The following is a 21,887-nucleotide window of genomic DNA, read 5'->3' on the forward strand; positions in this document are numbered from 1 at the left end:
TGACATCTCTAGATTAGTAATAAATCTTACCTGCTTCTTTCTTTAGCTACATCTGGATGACTGTCAGTCGGTCTTCACACCAAACAAATCAGTGAGTTCTTTGAGGGAGAAGTTCATGGATGGATCCTCCTTTGATGATCGTTTACAGATGGGACAGTTCTTGTTTCCAGTTTGTTCCCAGAATTCCTCCAGGCAGCTTGAACAGAAGCTGTGGTTGCAGCTCAGAGACACAGGATCTCTGAAAGTCTCTGAACAAACATGGCAGCTCAGGTAACGATCAAAAAGAGCGATTTTCTCCGCCATTTTAGTTAATTTCTTCGTTGAGTTTTAGTCCTCCTGTCAATATGTAATAAGTTTCGTTTACTTGTTCTGGGTGGAGCTCATTGAAATAAAACTAATATTACACAACCTTGCCGCTAGATGGTGCTGATTCTTTTTTCCTGAATTAAAGAAGTTAGTAAGTAATTTTTACTTTTACAAACAAGTTTACTGACTACCTGGCAGTTCACCAGAATAAATATAATATCACATTCTTTTTGCTCAAATATATGAGTTTTTTTTAAAGCAAATCTAAATATTGCAGCTTTAAGGAAATTGGCAGCTTTCCTTTTCTATATAAATGACATTCGGTGATAATATGATGCTATTTAATAACATATATACCCTGGACAAGACAATATTTTTAATCTGTTGATCTGATTTCTGACTAAATGTTTGAAACAGCAAACTAAAAATATTGATCCAAATTTACAGTATATACGTAAGCAGTAATATTGTGCAACATAATTAAATAAAATATTTAGTTATGGAGTTCATATTTATTTGATCTGTTCAGCTGAAAAATATTTACATTTAAAACAAACCGTGCTGTTTTCTGTATCAGTGTTTTCTTATTTCTGAACTCAACAACTAGAAGTAATGAACTTGATGTAGTAACATTGTAAGAATTTAGAACTTATTATGAATAAAATCAGTTTTAAAAGGAAAATTTTGCAAAGAATAATTAAAAAGCTCACATTGTGACATCATGCAACTGAAACACACAATCAATATTCAAAACTAGTTTTGAAGATATTAAAGTGTTTATTAGTTAATGTAGAACATAACTTCTTGAAACTGACAAAAGCATGACATGTGTTTTGTTTTCTAATTAATTACAATTTTCACAAAAATCTCATGTTTGATCATTTCAAAGGTTCTATAATTTTTGCAGGTTTTATCTCAACTTTGTTTCTGTCATTCAGTTCTTGCTTCATAAAACCACAAAGGTTTAATTCAGCCTTTCTTAACAAGGGTTTTAGCATATGAATAGAAGCTACATTGATCCAATCAGCATCTTAGTTTCACATATTTTGATCTCAGATGTTTTGGCATCACCTGCTGGTCCTATATTAAAATAAGGGAAGAGTTTCTCAGTGAAAGTGTCTCTGTGAGTGTAAATGTGAGTCATGTCTTCAGAGTCATAGAAGGACACGTCTCCCATGTCATAGTCCAGCTGGACTCTGATCCTCTGGAGACTCTTCTTCAGTGTGAGTCTTACTAACACCAGTAGTGTATTTTCCATGGCAATGCCACAACCACCAGTTTCTACTTTCTGGAGAAATATCTATTTCTCCCTTCCTGTAAACAGACTCTTTAACTAAACCGACAGTCCAGCGAGGATGATCTCCCACCTCCACATCCCAGCTGTGTTTCCCTGAGCTGAAGCCCTCAGAACCAAAAACATCAGCATAGTCGGTGTTTCTTTCTGGATTATCAGGAAGCTCCTGCTCTGTGTCTCCACGTCTCACACTGGTCAGATCATCAGACAGATAGAGTTCAGGATGTGCAGTGTTTGGGTCCAGAATGACGGGACTGAACTTCACCTGGTCCTTCATCTTCTCCCAGACTCTGAAGGACAGGTTGCCCAGGTGTTTGGCCACATCTATCAGAGCTCCTGAGACCAGCTGTGGATCTGGCAGTGACCTCTGACCTCTGGCTCTGCTCTGAGTGGCTTCATAACTGCTGAGGAACGACACGTTGTCTTTCTGCAGCTCTTCTTCAACAGCAGAGATGCTGTCTGACAGAGAGGAGATCTGCTCCTCAATCCTCTTCATCTCTCCCATGATAGTCTTCCTCTTCTGCTCCTCTTCCTCCCTCAGAGCTGCCAGTCTGGACTCCTCTTCCTCTCTCAGGAACTGGTGGAGCTTGTTGAACTCTGCTCTGATCTGTCTCTCTGTGGACAACACCTGCTCCTTGGAGTGTTGAATCACATCATCGTATGTTTTCTCCACTTGTTTGTGTTTGTTCCTCTTGTCCTGCAGATACTTTAAGTCAGATTTCAGCTGCTCCTTCAGCTCACTGACTGCTTCTTCTATAGGAACCACTGTGTGACTCTGGTGGAGAGAAAACTCACAGACAGGACACACAGCTCTCTGCTCGTCTTTACAGAACAGTTTAGGGACTTCTTGGTGTTTCCTGCAGACCATCAGCTGCTTTTCTCCTGTTTCTTTTTCAGATGATCTAGGTGTCTGTTTTTCAATAAAAGAATCAGCCAGTTCCTTCAAGGTGAAATTTATGTCTGGGAAATTATTGGAAGATCTTCTTTTACAGATGGGACAGTTCTTGTTTCCAGTTTGTTCCCAGAATTCCTTTAGGCAGCTTGAACAGAAGCTGTGGTTGCAGCTCAGAGACACAGGATCTCTGAAAGTCTCTGAACAAACATGGCAGCTCAGGTAACGTTCAACAAGAGCGATTTTCTCCGCCATTTTAGATAATTTCCTCGCTGAAGACAATATATTGAGATTTAGTCTTCGTGTTTGTTCTTCAGTACAGATCACAGAGTTTTCTTTCACGTCGTCTTCTTCCGCAAAAATATTTGTTTGAGTTTCGTTTTACCTGTTCTGGGTGGAGCTCACTGAAATAAATCTGATATAACACAACTTTGTCGCTAGGTGGTGCTAATTCCTTTTTGCTGAGTTAAATGATAAATTGTGGTTTTTATTTTTTCTAACAATAAAGCCCTTTTACTTTTTCTTACTTTGAATTCATGCCGGAAAATCCAGAGGACATTTCAAATATAAAATAATTAATTGTGATTACATATTCGGATATTACAGTGGACTTTTGTTCATTAAACATCTGAAATATTTTCAATGCAGTTTATTTATATAGCGGCAATTCACAAAAAGTTTCCTCTCAAGTAACTTTACAATAGAATCCTTTCGACATACTCGCATTTCAATTGATCGTAGTTATCAGACACAATGTGCTCAATTAATTATTTATAGTAGTTTAAAAAGTTTTTATCTAAGGAAACCCAGCATCAAGTCAATGACTTGCAGCCTTCACTCATGGATGAGCATGTAGCATCGTGTCATTGATTCATCAATCCCTCATACTGCATGCATGTTGCAACGGTGGGAAGGAAAAACTCCCTTTAACAGGAGATCTTAAATTCTACTATGGATTTAATTGGAAGCCAATGAAAGTAAGTTAAATTAGGAGAACTATAATCTGTCTTCTTAATTTTCATCATTTGAGTGCAGCATTGGATCAGCTGAAGGTAACTGCATTTTGTGGACTTCCTGATAGTAAAGAAATACAGTACCACAGTGTCATAGTAACAAATCTAGACTAGTTTTTCAGCATCACTCCTGGACAGGATTTTTCTAATTGTGGCAATATTCCACAGATGAAAAAAGTAAATCCTTAAAACCTGTTTTAAAATATCACATCCTGGTCATAATAACACAGATTCTTCACTTTATTAGAGGCCAATGTAATACAATCCAAGTCAAGCCATTGACTAAGCAATTTCTTTTTCAGATGTCCTGGTCCAAAAACAAAATTTTTTGAATTGTCATGATTTCAAAGAAGATAGCTTCGTGTCATCCAGGTGTTTATGTCCTCAAGATATGCCTGTTATCTACCTAACAAATTGGATTAATCTGAATTCATGGCTAGGTATAGCTGAGTATCTATCCATAAACAGATACATTTATCTATCTATTTAGAGATAAATTTCCACCAGCAGTCTAAATTTGTATTATATGTATGTATATAATAATTGGTCCCAGTATAGAGGCCTATGGTACTCCACAAGGAACCCTGAAGTGTGAAGAAAATAGAAAATTTTTCCTGGAGTCTGTAGGACTGACGAGATTTAAACCAGCTTAATGCTGTTCCTTTGAAGCCTACATGTTCAAGTCTTTCTAAGGGAATATTGTAGTAAGCTGTATCAAAAGCAGCACGGATATCTTACAAAACCAGAACAGACACAAGTCCACTATCAATTCAACAGAATATCATTTGTAACTTTTAGAAGTGATGTTTCAGTGATATGATGAGCACTAAAACCTGACTGAAACTCTTCAAACCAGTCATTATTATTTAGATGCTTACACACTTGATTAGCGACTATTTTCTCAAAGATTTTAGATAATAAGGGAAGATTAGAACATTTGTTTGCTTGACATTTAGTTCTGTTTGTGTTGTACTGGGCCCTAATCCTCTTCCATAGATTAAGCAGATTAAGCAACTTCTTAAAACTGACAAAAGTATTTTACTTTTACTTTGTTTTCTAATGCATTACAGCTCACATGAAAATTTACGTTTGATTACTACACATGATGTATGGTCTGAGTAAACTGAGTTTTATGTCTCAACTATGTTTCTAGTATTGGTACCATGCAGCAAAAAAAAAAAATAAAAAAATAACAACAAACAAACAAAAAAAACCCCACAAGGATTTAATTCAATGTACTTTTCAATAAAAGCTAAATTTGTATCAAATGAAGTAAAACAAATAGCTCTATGAGATCAAAATCAGTTCATGACTTCACTGTCCTTCAATAATTTGAGTCACATTGATCCAATCAGCATCTTAATTTCACATATTTTGATCTCAGATGTTTTGGTATTACCTGCTGCTCCTATATTAAAATAAGGGAAGAGTTTCTCAATGAAAGTGTCTCTGTGAGTGTAGATGAGAGTCATGTCTTCAGAGTCATAGAAGGAAACCGTCCCCCTGTCATAGTCCAGCTGGACTCTGATCCTCTGGAGGCTCTTCTTCACTGGGAGAGTTTTACCAACACCATTACTGTATTTTCCATCACGATGTATTAAACACCAGATTCCATATTTTGGTGAACCATATCTCTCTCCCTTCCTGTCCACAGACTCTTTAGCCAAACCAACACTCCAGTCAGGATAATCGCCCACCTCCACATCCCAGATGTGTTTCTCCAAGTTGAAACCATCAGAACCAAAAATATCAGCATACCTTGTGTTTCTCTCTGGATTATCAGGAAGTTGCTTCCATGTGTCGCCTCGTCTCAAACTGGTCAGATCATCAGACAGATGGATGCATCCATTCTGGTCCAGAATGATGGGACTGAACTTCACCTGGTCCTTCATCTTCTCCCAGACTCTGAAGGACAGGTTGCCCAGGTGTTTGGCCACATCTATCAGAGCTCCTGAGACCAGCTGTGGATCTGGCAGTGACCTCTGACCTCTGGCTCTGCTCTGATCTGTCTCTCTGTGGACAACACCTGCTCCTTGGAGTATTGAATCACATCATCGTATGTTTTCTCCACTTGTTTGTGTTTGTTCCTCTTGTCCTGCAGAGACTTTAAGTCAGATTTCAGCTGCTCCTTCAGCTCACTGACTGCTTCTTCTGTAGGAACCACTTTGTGACTCTGCTGCTTTTCTCCTTTTTCTGTCTCTGATGATCCAGGTTTCTGTTTTCCAGTAAAAGAATCAGCCACTGTCCTTGAAATTTATGTCTGGAAAATCCTTTGAAGATCTTCTTTCACAGATGGGACAGTTCTTGTTTCCAGTTTGTTCCCAGAATTCCTCCAGGCAGCTTGAACAGAAACTGTGGTTGCAGCTCAGAGACACAGGATCTCTGAAAGTCTCTGAACAAACATGGCAGCTCAGAAAACTTTCTAAAAGTCTCTCTGCCATTTTTTGTCAAGGTATTTGAACAGCACGACTCACCACAAATTTCAGATGCTTCTTCTTAAAATCTTCCAAAGATGGGACTGAACTTCACCTGGTCCTTCATCTTCTACTACTACTTCTACTACTACTACTACTACTCATAATAATAATAATAATAATAATAATAATAATAACAATAACAATAATAATAATAATAATAATAATAATAATAATAACTAAAAACAAATTACTAAGTACACCAAGGTGCTCTCCAACAAAAACACACTCTCACAAAAATCCCTGGTGAATACGACAAAGAAATAACACTCCCCTTCCACTAGTCTCTTCAGTCTAAATAAAACAGATTGAAACCCATGATCACCTTTAAAATGAGCCAGAGGGCTGAACAATAGGAGTTTCCCTTCCCTAAACCCAAACAAAACCCCCAAATACTTTAAATCAATGATAACTACCAAGAAGAAATAATTCTAATCTGAAACTAAACTAAACTGAAACAGTAACAGGCCAACCTCATAAGTGAAACCAGTCAAATGCGCTCTTCGTGCATCACTCCCTCTGAAAGGATCTCACCTCTGCCAGAATCATCAGCATGGGATCTGATCTACCTGCTCATAAATCTAATCTGATTTACTTGCCTCCATAACAAGTCGGCTGCGCTCTGTCACAGCTTCTTCCATATATGGGCATACTTCTGGAGATAACTGATCCCTCAGCTACACAGTGGTGTCTTTTTTAGTTATTTTTATGGATAAAAAGTGACTTGAATATTTACTTTACCAGTTTAACAAATTGTTTAACATTCCAACATAGAGTTATCAAATGAATTTTTGGAAAACAAATATCTTAGAGACAAGACTTTCTGTTGAATGTAATATATTGTAATATATTGTTTCATTTCATTGTCTTAGTTCATATTAAACTGTATTTATGACTAAGCAACCCTGAATATATTCTCAGGGAGTCATTTAACCCACACGCAGGATCACTCAGCAGCACCACAATGAAGATACAATGATGGATTATTTATGACATGTACAAGGAGGAAATGTGCGGCACAGGACACTTCTGGGAGGGATGTGGGTTCAGAGGTACCTGGAGAGAACACTGGGTTAACATTGACAGGGTGAAGCTGAGAATCCGTTGAAATCAAATGTTATTTTACAGTTCTGAGGTGAGCTACGGATGTTGGGATTCTGCTGGCGAGATCATTCTGGGTTCTGTTCATCCTGAGGTTCTGACTTGGAGGAGTTTAGAACCAGGAGCTGCTTGCAGATTATTTCCTTGGGAGAGCAGGCAGGCAGATGTCACTGAATCAGAAAGAGCATTTATCTGAGGAGTTTCAGAGCTTTCAGTCGTCTATAAGCAAAGCAAAACAAGTTGGATACCAAATCAAATAAGTAAACAATCTTTTAAAGAGTTGCTAAATCATGAACTATTAAGTTATGTTTTCTGAATCAAACTCATGTATTTAGGTTGGCCATATTCACTGGGTGAAATTTAGCTTTTTTTCTTAAAATATTCTCTTTTTGCTGTCTAAATTTGTAAATTAATCTGGAGAATCTGTGTAGCTATGAAGGAGTTTCATGATTTAATTTTTATTTTAAAGCTTTAGTTTCTACAGTTAGAATTTTTTTTAGTTTGTTGATCTGATTTCTAACTAAATGTTACAAACAAAATAATCCAAACTGTTTCATGAAAATTGTGACTAAACTGCAGTACATAAGCTGTAATGTTGCACAATGTATGTATACACAATATTTAGTCATAGAGTTCATATTTATTTGGTGTTAGTTTAAAAATATTTACATTTAAAACAATCCAACAACCTTTGGTGATGTCTGCATAAGTATTTTTATTTCTGAACTCATAACAAACAGAAGTGATACACTTAATGTAGAAACATTGTAAGAATTAAAGATTTAATGTGAATATAATCAGTTTTTAAAGGGAAACTTTGCAAATAATAATTAAAAAGCTCTCAATGTGACGTTATAAAATTGAAAAACACAAAAATATTAAAACTATTTTTGTTATAAAGGTAGTGTTTATCAATTACTGTAGGACATCAGAAAACTTCTTAAAACTGATGAAAGTATTCCATGTTGTGATCTCTTTTCAAATAAATGTTTGATCATTTTAAAGGTTCTATGATCTGAGCAGATTTTATCTTATGACTAAGTTTCTTGTATTCATACAAAGATTTAATTCAGTGTATAAAAATATTTTTTTAACAAGGATTTTAGATTTTCCTTTTGAATAAAAACGAAATTTATTTCAAATCAAACAACAAAATATTCAGTTTGTGCCTTCTCTGTCCTTCAATAATTTGTGTCACATTCATTGAGTCAGCATCTTAGTTTTACATATTTTGATCTCAGATGTTTTGGCATCATCTGCTGGTCCTATATTAAAATAAGGGAAGAGTTTCTCAGTGAAAGTGTCTCTGTGAGTGTAGATGAGAGTCATGTCTTCAGAGTCATAGAAGGACATGTCCCCCATGTCATAGTCCAACTGGACTCTGATCCTCTGTGGACTTTTCTTCAACATGAGAATCTCATCATTAACATCACTGTTTTTCCAGTCGCGATGCAATAAACACCAGATTCCACTTTCTGGTGAAGCCTTCGGTTTTCCGTTCTTGTCCAAAGACTCTTTAACCAAACCCACATTCCAGCTACAATGATCTCCCACCTCCACATCCCAGCTGTGTTTTCCTGAGCTGAAGCCCTCAGAACCAAAAACTTCAGGATATTTAATATTTCTCTCTGGATTATCAGGAAGCTGCTGCTTTGTGTCTCCATGTCTCAAACTGGTCAGATCATCAGACAGATGGATCCATCCATTTGCAGTGTTTGGGTCCAGAATGACGGGACTGAACTTCACCTGGTCCTTCATCTTCTCCCAGACTCTGAAGGACAGGTTGCCCAGGTGTTTGGCCACATCTATCAGAGCTCCTGAGACCAGCTGTGGATCTGGCAGTGACCTCTGACCTCTGGCTCTGCTCTGAGTGGCTTCATAACTGCTGAGGAACGACATGTTGTGTTTCTGCAGCTCTTCTTCAACAGCAGAGATGCTGTCTGACAGAGAGGAGATCTGCTCCTCAATCCTCTTCATCTCTCCCATGATAGTCTTCCTCTTCTGCTCCTCTTCCTCCCTCAGAGCTGCCAGTCTGGACTCCTCTTCCTCTCTCAGGAACTGGTGGAGCTTGTTGAACTCTGCTCTGATCTGTCTCTCTGTGGACAACACCTGCTTTGTGAAGTGTAAAATCACATCATTGTATTTTTTCTCCACTTGTTTGTGTTTGTTCCTCTTGTCCTGCAGAGACTTTAAGTCAGATTTCAGCTGCTCCTTCAGCTCACTGACTGCTTCTTCTATAGGAACCACTGTGTGACTCTGGTGGAGAGAAAACTCACAGACAGGACACACAGCTCTCTGCTCGTCTTTACAGAACAGTTTAGGGACTTCTTGGTGTTTCCTGCAGACCATCAGCTGCTTTTCTCTTTTTTCTTTCTCAGATGATCCAGATATCTGTCTTTCAATAAAAGAATCAACCAGTTCCTTCAGAGTGAAATTTATGTCTGGATCCTCCTTTGAAGATCTCCTTTTACAGATGGGACAGTTCTTGTTTCCAGTTTGTTCCCAGAATTCCTTCAGGCAGCTTGAACAGAAACTGTGGTTGCAGCTCAGAGACACAGGATCTCTGAAAGTCTCTGAACAAACATGGCAGCTCAGGAAACTTTCCAGCAGAGTTCTTTCTGCCATTTTGCCTTGAATTAATTCAACAGCACGACTCACCAAGTGTTCCGGCTTCTTTTCCTTAAAATCTTCCAAATATTTGTTGATTGTCCGCAGAGATTTAACACACAATAATGGCGTCTCAGCTCAAATCAATAACGTCTGATATCATTTTTGGACTTTAACCTGTCAGTGACGTGTTAAATCAAACTGTCTGCTGTGTCAGTTTGTCTCCAGCAGGTGGTGCTGTTGGAATATCTTTCAAAGTTAAACATGCAGCTTACTGTTACAAACTTGCAACAAAACAGTTGTGTTTTCTTTTAGTTGACGTTATGATTAAAAACTGACATAGATATTTACTTTTTCACCATTTGAATGTTTTTTAATCATTCCAGCATAAAGTAAGCAAATGTATTTGTGGAAAAATGCATTTTTTTCTGTGAAGCCAGGACCCATCTGTTGCCAGTAGGTTATTTTGTTCGTTCATTTCATCATCTTGATTCATATTAAACTGTAGTGACTCTTATCTATTATGAAAGATAATTAGCTTGTATATATTCTCTAAAGCAGCCTTCCAGAGTTCATTACTTGTCTCCTTTCCCAATTCCTGCTCCCAGCCTGTTCTAAGACCCTGCATGGACAGCAAGGATCTGGATAACAAATTGTAATCTATCTAAATAAATGGGAGATTAGATGCCCTTCCCCACCACCCAATTTAAAGAATTTGTCAAATTCATTAGGTATTATATTCTCTAAAGTGTGCATGTGTTTTTTGAGATATGCCCTGACCTTTAGTTATCTAAAATGATTGTGTTTATGGAGACCAAATTTGGCCTGAAGTAGAGAGAAAGAAGCAGCATTACCATCCACCAACAGGTCACCATAGTCCTGATGCCTAAATCTTTCCATTGTGACAAATCTAAATCCACTTTAGATTTGTTGATCTAAAGTGGAAGGGACAAATGAGAGATTATTTGCTATTGGTAATGAAGTAGATATAGACTCAAAACCAAATTGGTATTTTATCTGTTTCCAAATACGTATAATACTGTGAATGATGCAGTTATTGTTGTATGCTGTGGCATCTATACTTGTTGGTGACAAAATAAGAGCACCGATTTAATGAGGGCTGCAGTTTTCCTTTTCCATTGTAACCCACTTGGGTTGTGTAAAATTGTGATCTATGTGCAATTTTAATATTTTTATGATTGTAATAATGCAAAGAAAACAAGAGTAATAGTAAAATGAAAAATTAGCAAGGGCCAATCTTGCCTTGCAAAGATGAGTTTTGCTATTCGGTGTGTTTTAAAGTCCCATAGAAATGGAATGATTATAGAATCAAGTTTCTTTAAAAACTTCTTAGGTAAAAAGATGGGAATATTTTGAAACAATCTGATTCATTTCTAATGTTCCTTCACCTTTCTTCTTCAGTCTAACACAAACAGCCTTTGACTAAGGAAACATTCAGTTCAGAAGTTTAAATACATTCATCATGGGAATGAAAGTCACTATTTTGGCTTGTAATGATTTAGTTTAACTGGTTTTTGGAATAAAATGATTTTATTATAAACATCCCAAACTATCTTTGAAAAGAAGAATTAGGTGCACAAGTTTGAATTCATGGTGGATTTTGTCTCATCTACAAAGGGCCATAATTATTCATACTCCAGCGTCTCTCCAGATTCTGTTTTAAAGTTTATCAAGCTGCATCTGGACCACACTGATGTCATCATGAAGATTCTGCCATATTTCTGACTCTTCTTGTCAGAATAGGTGGAGTTCATTCATGAACTGGTTGGTTTTCTGCCACTGACCAACTTTTATCACAATCCACAAACTGGCAGCAGAACTTTAGGAAGAACTTCATGTTTCTGGTTTTATTTGTTCTAAAACTGACCATGATGTGTGTTTTTAACCTGATTCTGGTTTCATCATCTTCTTTACTTACTTTGATTAAACTCAATGGTCTCAGTAATAAATGTTGATATTAACCAGGATGATAACTTGTTTATGATCAGAATCAGAGCTAAACTTTGATCCTCTGAACTAATCTGACTTCCTGCAGTCTGAATTTTATGATCGTCCAACATGGAGGAGATGCAGGTGAATTGAAAAACAACTGCACTCACAGAGACAAGTGTCATGTTTTCAGAGTCGTAGAAGGACATGTCCCCTATGAAATAGTCCACCTGAACTCTGATCCCCTAGAAACTCTTCTTCATTGTGTGAATCTTACCAACACCATTAGTGTATTTTCAACCAAGGTGCAATAAACACTAGATTCCATATTCTAGTGAAGCATCCATCTCTCCTTCCTGTCAACAGACTCTTAACCAAACCCACGTCCCAGTTACGATGGTCTCCCACCTCCACCTCCACCTCTGTATGGACCTTAGATGCATGGCTCTCTGCAGGTACTCCAGCTTCTTCCTACAGCTCAACAAAAATACCATTAAAAACTACAGCTTAAAAAAATGCCCTTACATGTGAGTGTATGTGTGCAGAGGCGGTCCCAGCCTGTTTGGTGCCGTGGGCAAACAACTCCACCTGTGCCTCCCCCAAACACCACACTGCACTCTGGGAGGTGGGGGTTGTGTGCATTAGGCGCCATCTAATGCTGTACTCCACAAGATGCTGTATCAGAAACCGCCGCTGTCTATGTGCAAGAATATTTGTCTGGTGTCTCTGTGCTGCCCTATAATGGACTGGGCACCTGTACCAAGATGGATAAACAAGTATAGGAAATGGATGGATTGATGGATAACTGTCTCAGTTGCATTTGTATGACCTCCACTCATTCAAATCCTTTAGCTAACATGCTGGTTTGCAAAGAACTTAGAAAGGATCATGATAATATCCTGGAGCAAGGGTATCAATCAGTAGAAAGATAAAAAAAAAATCCACAGCATTATATACAGTTAATATCTGGCATGTACATCCAGTATATGAATAGACATGTTTTTATCCTCACTATCTGACCTTAAATCAGAATAAACCTTTCTTGTTTAAGATCAGTAAGGATTAACAAAGTTGTTGTAATTTGACTAGAATTTGACCAGAGAAACCTTTTAACAATTTTATGAATCATAAAATATTGTAACAACCACTTTTGCCAATAGGCTTTCTATTCTCACTAAATAATGTAATTAGGAGATACTGATTTGGTTGGTATTGTCATCCAACAGTGTTAAAAACATATCAATATTGCACTCAGTGATGAAGTCATGAACTAAATGTCCTTTTTGCAAATAGGGATCTTATATTCAGCAAAGTCAGTAACTTGGTGGAAGATAATTTTCCAATTTGAGGTTTCTTCAGAGAGGGCATAAATCTTAGGTTTGATTTTTAGATCACTGCACTTCATTCTTCTGATAATTTTCTGTTGGTAATACGGAAAGGGAAACTCAAGTATCGTACGGCCAGAAATCACGGAGGAAGACAGGTGTAGAACTAATTAATGTCTGGACCTCTTTCTCAGGATTCAGATAAACAGAGTGGAGGTTCTTCTGGGGAACCAGAGCCAGGAGGTTCTGATGATGCATATCATGCTTATTTTGGTACTCAAAAGAGAAGTTTCTAGAAATACATGGTGGTCCATTTTCTCACTGAAAAAAAGAAACGTTACTACAGGAGAAGACGTTTCTGAGCTGTCTTGTCTTCTAATAAGAAGTGGGAAAAATGAAAGGGAACCAGTATCTTGCTCCAGTTGGTGTTTTGAGAGACGGCAGTTTTTCAATGCACAGAAAATTGTGCATGGATGAGATTCTCTAAATTTTGCTGTGACAATATTAATTTAATCCTGGAAATCCAGGTGACAGAAGGCTGACTTTGTATCTGTCATTGTGTATCTTTGAAGGTTCAGGTCTGAGTTCATCACTACACCCATGTTTCAAGCTGTATCAGTAGTTTCTAGCTGTAATAACCAAAAGTGTGTGCTAGCTCTAAATCGTTCCTCTTTAGGCTCAAAGTTAATGACTTCATCTGGAGAAACGTAGGGCATATTCATCCATTTGGTCTAAGCTTCTGTTCTGTACTTGAATGGGTTCAGAGTCTCCTGGTGACATCGTGATGTAGAGCTGCATATCATCTGCGTAGTCATGGAAACTAATCTAATTGCTTGTTATAACTTGAATTATTGAGAGAATGTAGCTATTGAATAGGGAGGGTCCCAGGATTGAACCTTGGGGTACCCCACATGTGACGTCTGTCCGTTCTGATGAGAAGTTACTCATTGTCATGATCCGTGTTTCTGTGTATTTATATTAAGGTTTTTCTGTGTTCAGTTTCTGTCCTGTGAGTCTCTGTTGCTTCTGCGTCTTCCCCGTTGATTGATCCCAGCTGTGGCTCGTTCCTTGATCACCCTCCCATTGTATTTAGTCCCACCTGTTGTCTTTGTCTCTTGTCGGGTCCTTGTCGTGTTTCATCGTTTGTCTGCTTACCTTCACAGTCGAACTGTTAAGTCCTGTGTTGGTCTAGCTCTCGTTTTCAGTCTTCAGGTTTTCAGTTGCTAACGGTATTTAGCTGTGTGCTAATCTGTCTGCTGTGCTGCCTGATCTGGACTGTTTTTGAGCATCTTCATTAAATTCATTTTCTTCTACAACCTGGGTCTCTGCGTCTCTCCTCACCACCTCTCAACCACCACATCTGACATTCATGGACACAAAGAAGTCCCTACTCTTTAGGTAATTTTTCTCCAGCTGAGTATTGGATTTAGTTTTTATTTTAAAACCATCAACTTTAGAGTCTACCATCAGTAGAAATTATTTTTAGTCTGTCGTTCTGATTTCAAACAAGAAAATAATCAAAACTGTTTCATAATAATTGTGTGACTAATCTACAGTAGTGTTGTGTAATGTAATTTTGAACAATATTAAGTTATGGAGTTAAAATTTATTTGATCTGTTCAGCTGAAAAATGTTAAAACAATCTCCTTACCTGTGCTGATTTCTGTATCAGTATTTTTTTATTCCTGAACTTGTAGCAAACAGAGGTAAGTGATACACTTGATGTAGCAACATTGTAAGAATTAAATGTTTATTACGAATAAAATCAGTTTTAAAAGGGGACATTTTGCAGAAAATAATTAAGATGGTGACATTATAAAATTGAAATACACTAAAAATATTCAAAACTATTTTTTGACATCATGTAATAAAGATAAGTGTGTTTATAAGTCATTTAGGAGGTGAAGCAATTTCTTAAAACCCACAGAAGTAATACATGTTGTTTTGTTTTCTTTTACATCTATTTAATCTATCAATTTTAATTCTATTTAATTACAATTCTCATACAAATGTCATGTTTGGTCACTTCGAAGGTTCTATGATCTGTAGGTATTTTATATCTCGACTTTGTTTCAGGCGTTCCTACAAAGGTTTAATTCAATGTACAAAAATTATTTTTTCTTAACCAGGATTTTAGATTTTCTTTTTGAATAAAAAATAAATGTATATCAAATTAAATTGAAAAAACCAATTACTGGAGAAATCAATTTGTGACTTCACTGTCCTTCAATAATTTGAGTCACATTGATCCAATCTACATCTTAGTTTCACATATTTTGATCTCAGATGTTTTGGCATCACCTGCTGGTCCTATATTAAAATAAGGGAAGAGTTTCTCAGTGAAAGTGTCTCTGTAGGTGCAGATGAGAGTCATGTTTTCAGAGTCATAGAAGGAAACCTTCCCCATGTCATAGTCCAGCTGGACTCTGATCCTCTGGAGACTCTTCTTCAGTGTGAGAGTTTTACCGTCAACATCAGTGTATTTTCCATCACGAAGCCATAAACACCAGATTCCATTTTCTGGTGAATTATCCGCATCTCCCTTTTTGTCCACAGACTCTTTAACCAAACCGATACTCCAGCTAGGATGATCTCCCACCTCCACTTCCCAGCTGTGTTTCCCTGAGCTGAAGCCCTCAGAACCAAAAACCTCAGGATACTTAGTGTTTCTCTCTGGATTATCAGGAAGCTGCTGCTCTGTGTTTCCACGTCTCAAACTGGTCAGATCATCAGACAGATGGATCCATCCACTTGCAGTGTTTGGGTCCAGAATGACGGGACTGAACTTCACCTGGTCCTTCATCTTCTCCCAGACTCTGAAGGACAGGTTGCCCAGGTGTTTGGCCACATCTATCAGAGCTCCTGAGACCAGCTGTGGATCTGGCAGTGACCTCTGACCTCTGGCTCTGCTCTGAGTGGCTTCATAACTGCTGAGGAACGACACGTTGTCTTTCTGCAGCTCTTCTTCCACAGCAGAGATGCTGTCTGACAGAGAGGAGATCTGCTCCTCAATCCTCTTCATCTCTCCCATGATAGTCTTCCTCTTCTGCTCCTCTTCCTCCTTCAGAGTTGCCAGTCTGGACTCCTCTTCCTCTCTCAGGAACTGGTGGAGCTTGTTGAACTCTGCTCTGATCTGTCTCTCTGTGGACAACACCTGCTCCTTGGAGTGTTGAATCACATCATCGTATGTTTTCTCCACTTGTTTGTGTTTGTTCCTCTTGTCCTGCAGAGACTTTAAGTCAGATTTCAGCTGCTCCTTCAGCTCACTGACTGCTTCTTCTATAGGAACCACTTTGTGACTCTGGTGGAGAGAAAACTCACAGACAGGACACACAGCTCTCTGCTCGTCTTTACAGAACCAATAAGGAACCTCTGAGTGTTTCTCACACACCACCTTCTCTTTCTTCTTCTTCTCTTTTTCCACCTCTGTTGAAGCTGGATCCTGTTTCTCAGCAAACGAATCAGCGAGTTCTTTAAGGGAGAAGTTGATGGACGGATCCTCCTTTGATGATCGTTTACAGATGGGACAGTTCTTGTTTCCAGTTTGTTCCCAGAATTCCTCCAGGCAGTTTGAACAGAAGCTGTGGTTGCAGCTCAGAGACACAGGATCTCTGAAAGTCTCTGAACAAACATGGCAGCTCAGGTAACTTTCAAAAAGCGCGATTTTCTCCGCCATTTTAGTTAATTTCTTCGCTGAAGAGACTGTCCTCCTCTTTGGTCTTCAATACAGAGCAAAGGCTTTTCTGTTGTGTCGTCTTCCGTAATTAAATTCACGTTAAGTTTCGTTTTCCAGTTCTAGGTGGAGCTCATTGAAATAAAACTGTTACACAACTTTGCCGCTAGATGGTGCTAGTTACTTCTTCTGAGTTTGGTGATAAGTTTTAATTTTAATTTCACAAACAATAACGACATTTTAGTTTTCCGTGGCTAGGATTCTAGATAATAAAAGATTAGAAAAAGTTCTGTTTGTGGTATACTGTCTCGATTCGTATTTAAGCAACAAAAGAGACATTATTACTTGGATATACAAAATATCAAAAGCACAATTTATGGATTTTTGGCAGAAGTTTTTCTGTGAGTATTTAACTTCTTTCTGTATAATATTAATCCTCTAGTTCTGATTCTTCAGATTATTGCTTTGTTTTAAATTGAATTTATATAGTCCCTTTAGTGTCTTTGTGGGTTTGTAGAACCAACAAACTGCAGAGTTGATGCTTTCTACTTTGAGAATAATCATTTAAAAAATCACATGGATTTAGTTTACATGAACACCTTGAAACAAATGTAACAAATATTTATTAAAACTCTTTACAATCATTTAACTAAGCATGTACTTATTTAGCAACCATATCAAAGAGAAAATTATAAACAAATACAAATATGCAGAATATCAAATGAAAAATACTAAAAATACTAAAAACTACATTTGACATTTTGAATGCCATTTATGATACTTAATGAAAAAAAAACATAAACAGAATGCTGAACATATATATAAAATAGGCAAAATATATAAATATATATTAAAAATAACTAAATACCTGAAGAACTATTAGTGAATTGCATCTTAGTTAGAAAAACGTCTCAGGTAGTTGCTGCCTCCTTGCCTCCTGATCTATCCCTGAAATTACAGTGAACATCAGATGTGTGCATGCACTGTAAAAACAGATCAAGTTTTATTTTCCTCTCTACCCGACCTTAATAAAAGTCTAAACATTTCCTTTTTAGCATTAGTTAGGATTACCAAAGTCACTGTGATTTACTAATTACCCTGGAAGAATAAGAAACTGAGTGAATAGATTAAAAACAACCTTTAAAATCTGGATATGACTTGTTCCACAATCTATTTTTTGGGTTTTATTTTAGGCCACTCTTTGGTGGTTTTAACATAAGACCCAACATATTGAGTCAAACTCTGAACCCAACCCTGTTCTGTTAAATCAAGCCAGAGGTGGATCAGTGCATATTTGGCCCATTGCTGGGTTACGTGAAGAACCCAAAGTAGGTTGTTTTTATCCCAGAAGATTCACAGCTAAGATACGAAGTAATGTGAGTCAACCTAGAGTTTACAAAAAAAAGAATATAAATTAAATTAGATATTGAGTCCAATTAAAAGTTGATATTTATGGTTGTGAACATCTTTGATTCAAACTGAAGTAAAACAAGCTGGATACTAAATTAAATACTGAAGCAAACATTTCTTTTAATCGTAACTAAATCAAGACACTAGTTTTGCTTCCTGAGTTAAACACGTCTTTAAGTTGAAAATATTAACTTGGAAAAATAGTTTAAATATTCTCTTTTTGTTGTTTAAATCTGATCAAAACTTTGTTTCATGACAATTCTGTGACTAACCTGTAATATAGAAGCAGTAACGTTTACACATTATATAATGTAATTGTACACAATAGTTGTAGGATTTATATTTACTTATTGGATCTGTTCAGCTGAAAAATATTGACATTTAAAATGTTGATATTTTTATTTCTGAGTTACTGTAATAGCAAATAGAAATAAATGGCTCACAATGCTGCAACACTGTAAGAATTAAGAGTTTAATGTGAATGAAATCAAAGTTAAAAGGGAAACATTACAAAGAATAACGGCTCCAATGGTGGCATTATGAATAAAATTTGAAAAACACAAAAATACACAGAACTACGACATCATGTTATAAAGATAAAGTGTTTGTCAGTGAATTTAGGAGAATATGCATAACATACCATGCAGGAAAAACAAGATACAAAGATTTATTTCAATATACCAAAATCATTTCTTCATAACCAAAGTTTTACTTTTCTTTGAATAAAAGCTACATTTATATCAAAAGAAGTAAAACAAAAAGCTCTACTGGAGCAAACTCAGTTTGTGGCTTCACTGTCCATCAATAATTTGAGTCACATTCATTGAATCAGAATCTTAGTTTCACATATTTTGATCTCAGATGTTTTGGCATCACCTGCTGCTCCTATATTAAAATAAGGGAAGAGTTTCTCAGTGAAAGTGTCTCTGAGTGCAGATGAGAGTCATGTCTTCAAAGTCATAGGACAACGTCCCCCATGTCATAATCCAGCTGGACTCTGATCCTCCAGAGAATCTTCTTCAGCATGAGAATCTCACACACATCATCGTATTTTCCACTGATACGTTTTGTCTTGTATCAGTCGAGACAAAATGTTGACTTACAATTCTCCTTTAGTTTGTTCGTCTGTGGTGATGTGAGACTGTCCGTAAACGTTGTGTCCTTTGTCAGCAAACCAAGAATTTTAGTTTTGTTTATCTTTTCTTGGGTGAAGCTGATTGAAATAAAACTGACATTTTGCCAAGTTGCCTAGATGGTACCGTTTTGTCCTTTTTGTCTTTGTTTGCTCGTGGGTAAATTTTTGCTTAGGCAAACATGAATGAGGTTTTTAGGTTTTGGCTTTTCTCGTTTGAACCTGTATGAAAAGATGCAAAAAATAAAATCTAAATATTGCAGCTTTAGGGAAATTGGCTGCCTTTGTATATAAACAATATTCAGTGATAAAATTATGGTACTGAATAACCCATGCATGCCAGGGGAGGATAAAGAAATATTGATATATTGAAGTACTGCTTAAATTAACCAGGAGAAGCTGTGCAGTTTTTCCTGATGTTAGTTTTTATTTTAAATCAACTTTAGGATCTAGGTAAGACATGAATTTTAGTCTCAATCTGATTTCTGACTAAATATTTCAAACAAACCAAAAATAATGTCATTGTATACAATATTGATTTAAACATTTCATATATATTTGATGTTAGTTGAAAATATTTACATTTAAAAAATACAAATACCTTTGATATCTGCATAAGTAACTTCATTTCTGAACTCATAACAGAAGTAAGTGATAGACTTTGTAGCAACATTATAAGAATTTATAATTTAATGTGAATAAAACCAGTTTTAAAAGGGAAACGTTGCTAAGAATAATTTAAAAAACTGATGTGACATTTAAAATTGAAAAACAAAAACTATTTTTTGATCTATTATACAGGTAATGTGTTTATTAGTTAATGTAGGACATGAAAAACTTCTTAAAATGCACAAAATTGAATTGCAAGCTGTACTTTGTGATGTGATTAATTACAATTCTTATAAAAATCTCAAATCTTCAAAAAGGTTCTGTAGATGTCTTATCTCTTTAATTTCTTTCTGGTATTCATACAAAGGCTTTAATTAAATGATTTTTTTTCTTAACCAGGATTTTAGATTTTCCTTTTGAATAAAAACATTTATATCAAACAAAACAAAAATGTACTGGAGACAAATTAGTTCGTGACGTCACTGTCCTTCAGTAATTTGAGTCACATTGATCCAATCAGCATCTTAGTTTCACATATTTTGATCTCAGATGTTTTGGCATCACCTGCTCGTCTCATATTAAAATAAGGGAAGAGTTTCTCAGTGAAAGTGTCTCTGTGAGTGCAGATGAGAGTCATGTCTTCAGAGTCATAGAAGGATACGTCCCCCATGTCATAGTCCAGCTGGACTCTGAGCCTTTGGAGACTCTTTTTCAGTTTGAGAATCTTATAACCATTAGTGTATTTTCCATCACGATGCAGCAAACCCCAGATCCCAAATTTTGGTGTAGCATATCTCTCTCCTTCCCTGTCTACAGACTCTTTGACCAAACCCACACACCAGTCAGGATAATGTCCCACATCCACATCCCACCTGTGTTTCCCTGAGTTGAAACCATCAGAACCAAAAACTGTGGGGTACTTCCTGTTTCTCTCTGGATTATCAGGAAGCTGCTGCTCTGTGTCTCCACGTCTCAAACTGGTCAGATCATCAGACAGATGGATCCATCCATTTGCAGTGTTTGGGTCCAGAATGACGGGACTGAACTTCACCTGGTCCTTCATCTTTTCCCAGACTCTGAAGGACAGGTTGCCCAGGTGTTTGGCCACATCTATCAGAGCTCCTGAGACCAGCTGTGGATCTGGCAGTGACCTCTGACCTCTGGCTCTGCTCTGAGTGGCTTCATAACTGCTGAGGAACGACACGTTGTCTTTCTGCAGCTCTTCTTCAACAGCAGAGATGCTGTCTGACAGAGAGGAGATCTGCTCCTCAATCCTCTTCATCTCTCTGCTGATAGTCTTCCTCTTCTGCTCCTCTTCCTCCCTCAGAGCTGCCAGTCTGGACTCCTCTTCCTCTCTCAGGAACTGGTGGAGCTTGTTGAACTCTGCTCTGATCTGTCTCTCTGTGGACAACACCTGCTCCTTGGAGTGTTGAATCACATCATCGTATGTTTTCTCCACTTGTTTGTGTTTGTTCCTCTTGTCCTGCAGAGACTTTAAGTCAGATTTCAGCTGCTCCTTCAGCTCACTGACTGCTTCTTCTATAGGAACCACTTTGTGACTCTGGTGGAGAGAAAACTCACAGACAGGACACACAGCTCTCTGCTCGTCTTTACAGAACAGTTTAGTGACTTCTTGGTGTTTACTGCAGACCATCAGCTGCTTTTCTCCTTTTTCTTTCTCAGATGATCCAGATTTCTGTCTTCCAGTAAAAGAATCAGCCAGTTCCTTCAGAGTGAAATTTATGTCTGGATCCTCCTTTGAAGATCTTCTTTTACAGATGGGACAGTTCTTGTTTCCAGTTTGTTCCCAGAATTCCTTCAGGCAGCTTGAACAGAAACTGTGGTTGCAGCTCAGAGACACAGGATCTCTGAAAGTCTCTGAACAAACATGGCAGCTCAGGTAACTTTCCAGCAGACGTCTTTCTGCCATTTTGCCTTGAATTATTTCAACAGCACGACTCACCAAGTGTTCCGGCTTCTTTTCCTTCAAATCTTCCAAATATTTGTTGACTGTCCGCAGAGATTTAACACACAATAATGGCGTCTCAGCTCAAATCAATAACGTCTGATATAATTTTTGGACTTTAACCTGTCAGTGACG

At 37.3% G+C, this 21,887-nt stretch overlaps 4 protein-coding genes and 1 pseudogene across 4 annotated transcripts; all 5 read right to left on the reverse strand.

Annotated features, from left to right (window-relative positions):
• Positions 1–1,069: 1,069 nt before the first annotated feature.
• On the reverse strand, positions 1,070–2,834 carry LOC148157613 (zinc-binding protein A33-like; annotated as a pseudogene).
• A 2,008-nt stretch (positions 2,835–4,842) lies between these two features.
• Positions 4,843–5,541, reverse strand: LOC148157614 (nuclear factor 7, brain-like; the record flags this gene model as incomplete). Its single annotated transcript, XM_088008443.1, has 1 exon — positions 4,843–5,541. A coding segment is annotated over one exon (699 nt), but the record flags the coding sequence as incomplete, so codon positions are not given.
• A 2,178-nt stretch (positions 5,542–7,719) lies between these two features.
• Positions 7,720–9,837, reverse strand: LOC106913021 (nuclear factor 7, brain-like). The gene has a single exon (XM_014979792.2). The coding sequence runs from the start codon at positions 9,703–9,705 to the stop codon at positions 8,281–8,283; it is 1,425 nt and encodes a 474-aa protein (XP_014835278.2). The 5' UTR covers positions 9,706–9,837; the 3' UTR covers positions 7,720–8,280.
• A 4,858-nt stretch (positions 9,838–14,695) lies between these two features.
• LOC148157615 (nuclear factor 7, ovary-like) lies at positions 14,696–16,751 on the reverse strand. The gene has a single exon (XM_088008657.1). It carries the CDS (start codon positions 16,636–16,638, stop codon positions 15,217–15,219), a length of 1,422 nt encoding a protein of 473 aa, XP_087864783.1. The 5' UTR covers positions 16,639–16,751; the 3' UTR covers positions 14,696–15,216.
• Positions 16,752–18,503: 1,752 nt separating this feature from the next.
• LOC106912896 (zinc-binding protein A33-like) lies at positions 18,504–21,757 on the reverse strand. The gene has a single exon (XM_014979668.2). The coding sequence runs from the start codon at positions 21,714–21,716 to the stop codon at positions 20,289–20,291; it is 1,428 nt and encodes a 475-aa protein (XP_014835154.2). The 5' UTR covers positions 21,717–21,757; the 3' UTR covers positions 18,504–20,288.
• Positions 21,758–21,887: the final 130 nt, after the last annotated feature.

Source organism: Poecilia mexicana, unplaced genomic scaffold (assembly GCF_051168715.1).
Source record: "Poecilia mexicana isolate PSO_F unplaced genomic scaffold, ASM5116871v1 scaffold_9, whole genome shotgun sequence".
Classification (NCBI taxonomy): Eukaryota; Metazoa; Chordata; class Actinopteri; order Cyprinodontiformes; family Poeciliidae; genus Poecilia; species Poecilia mexicana.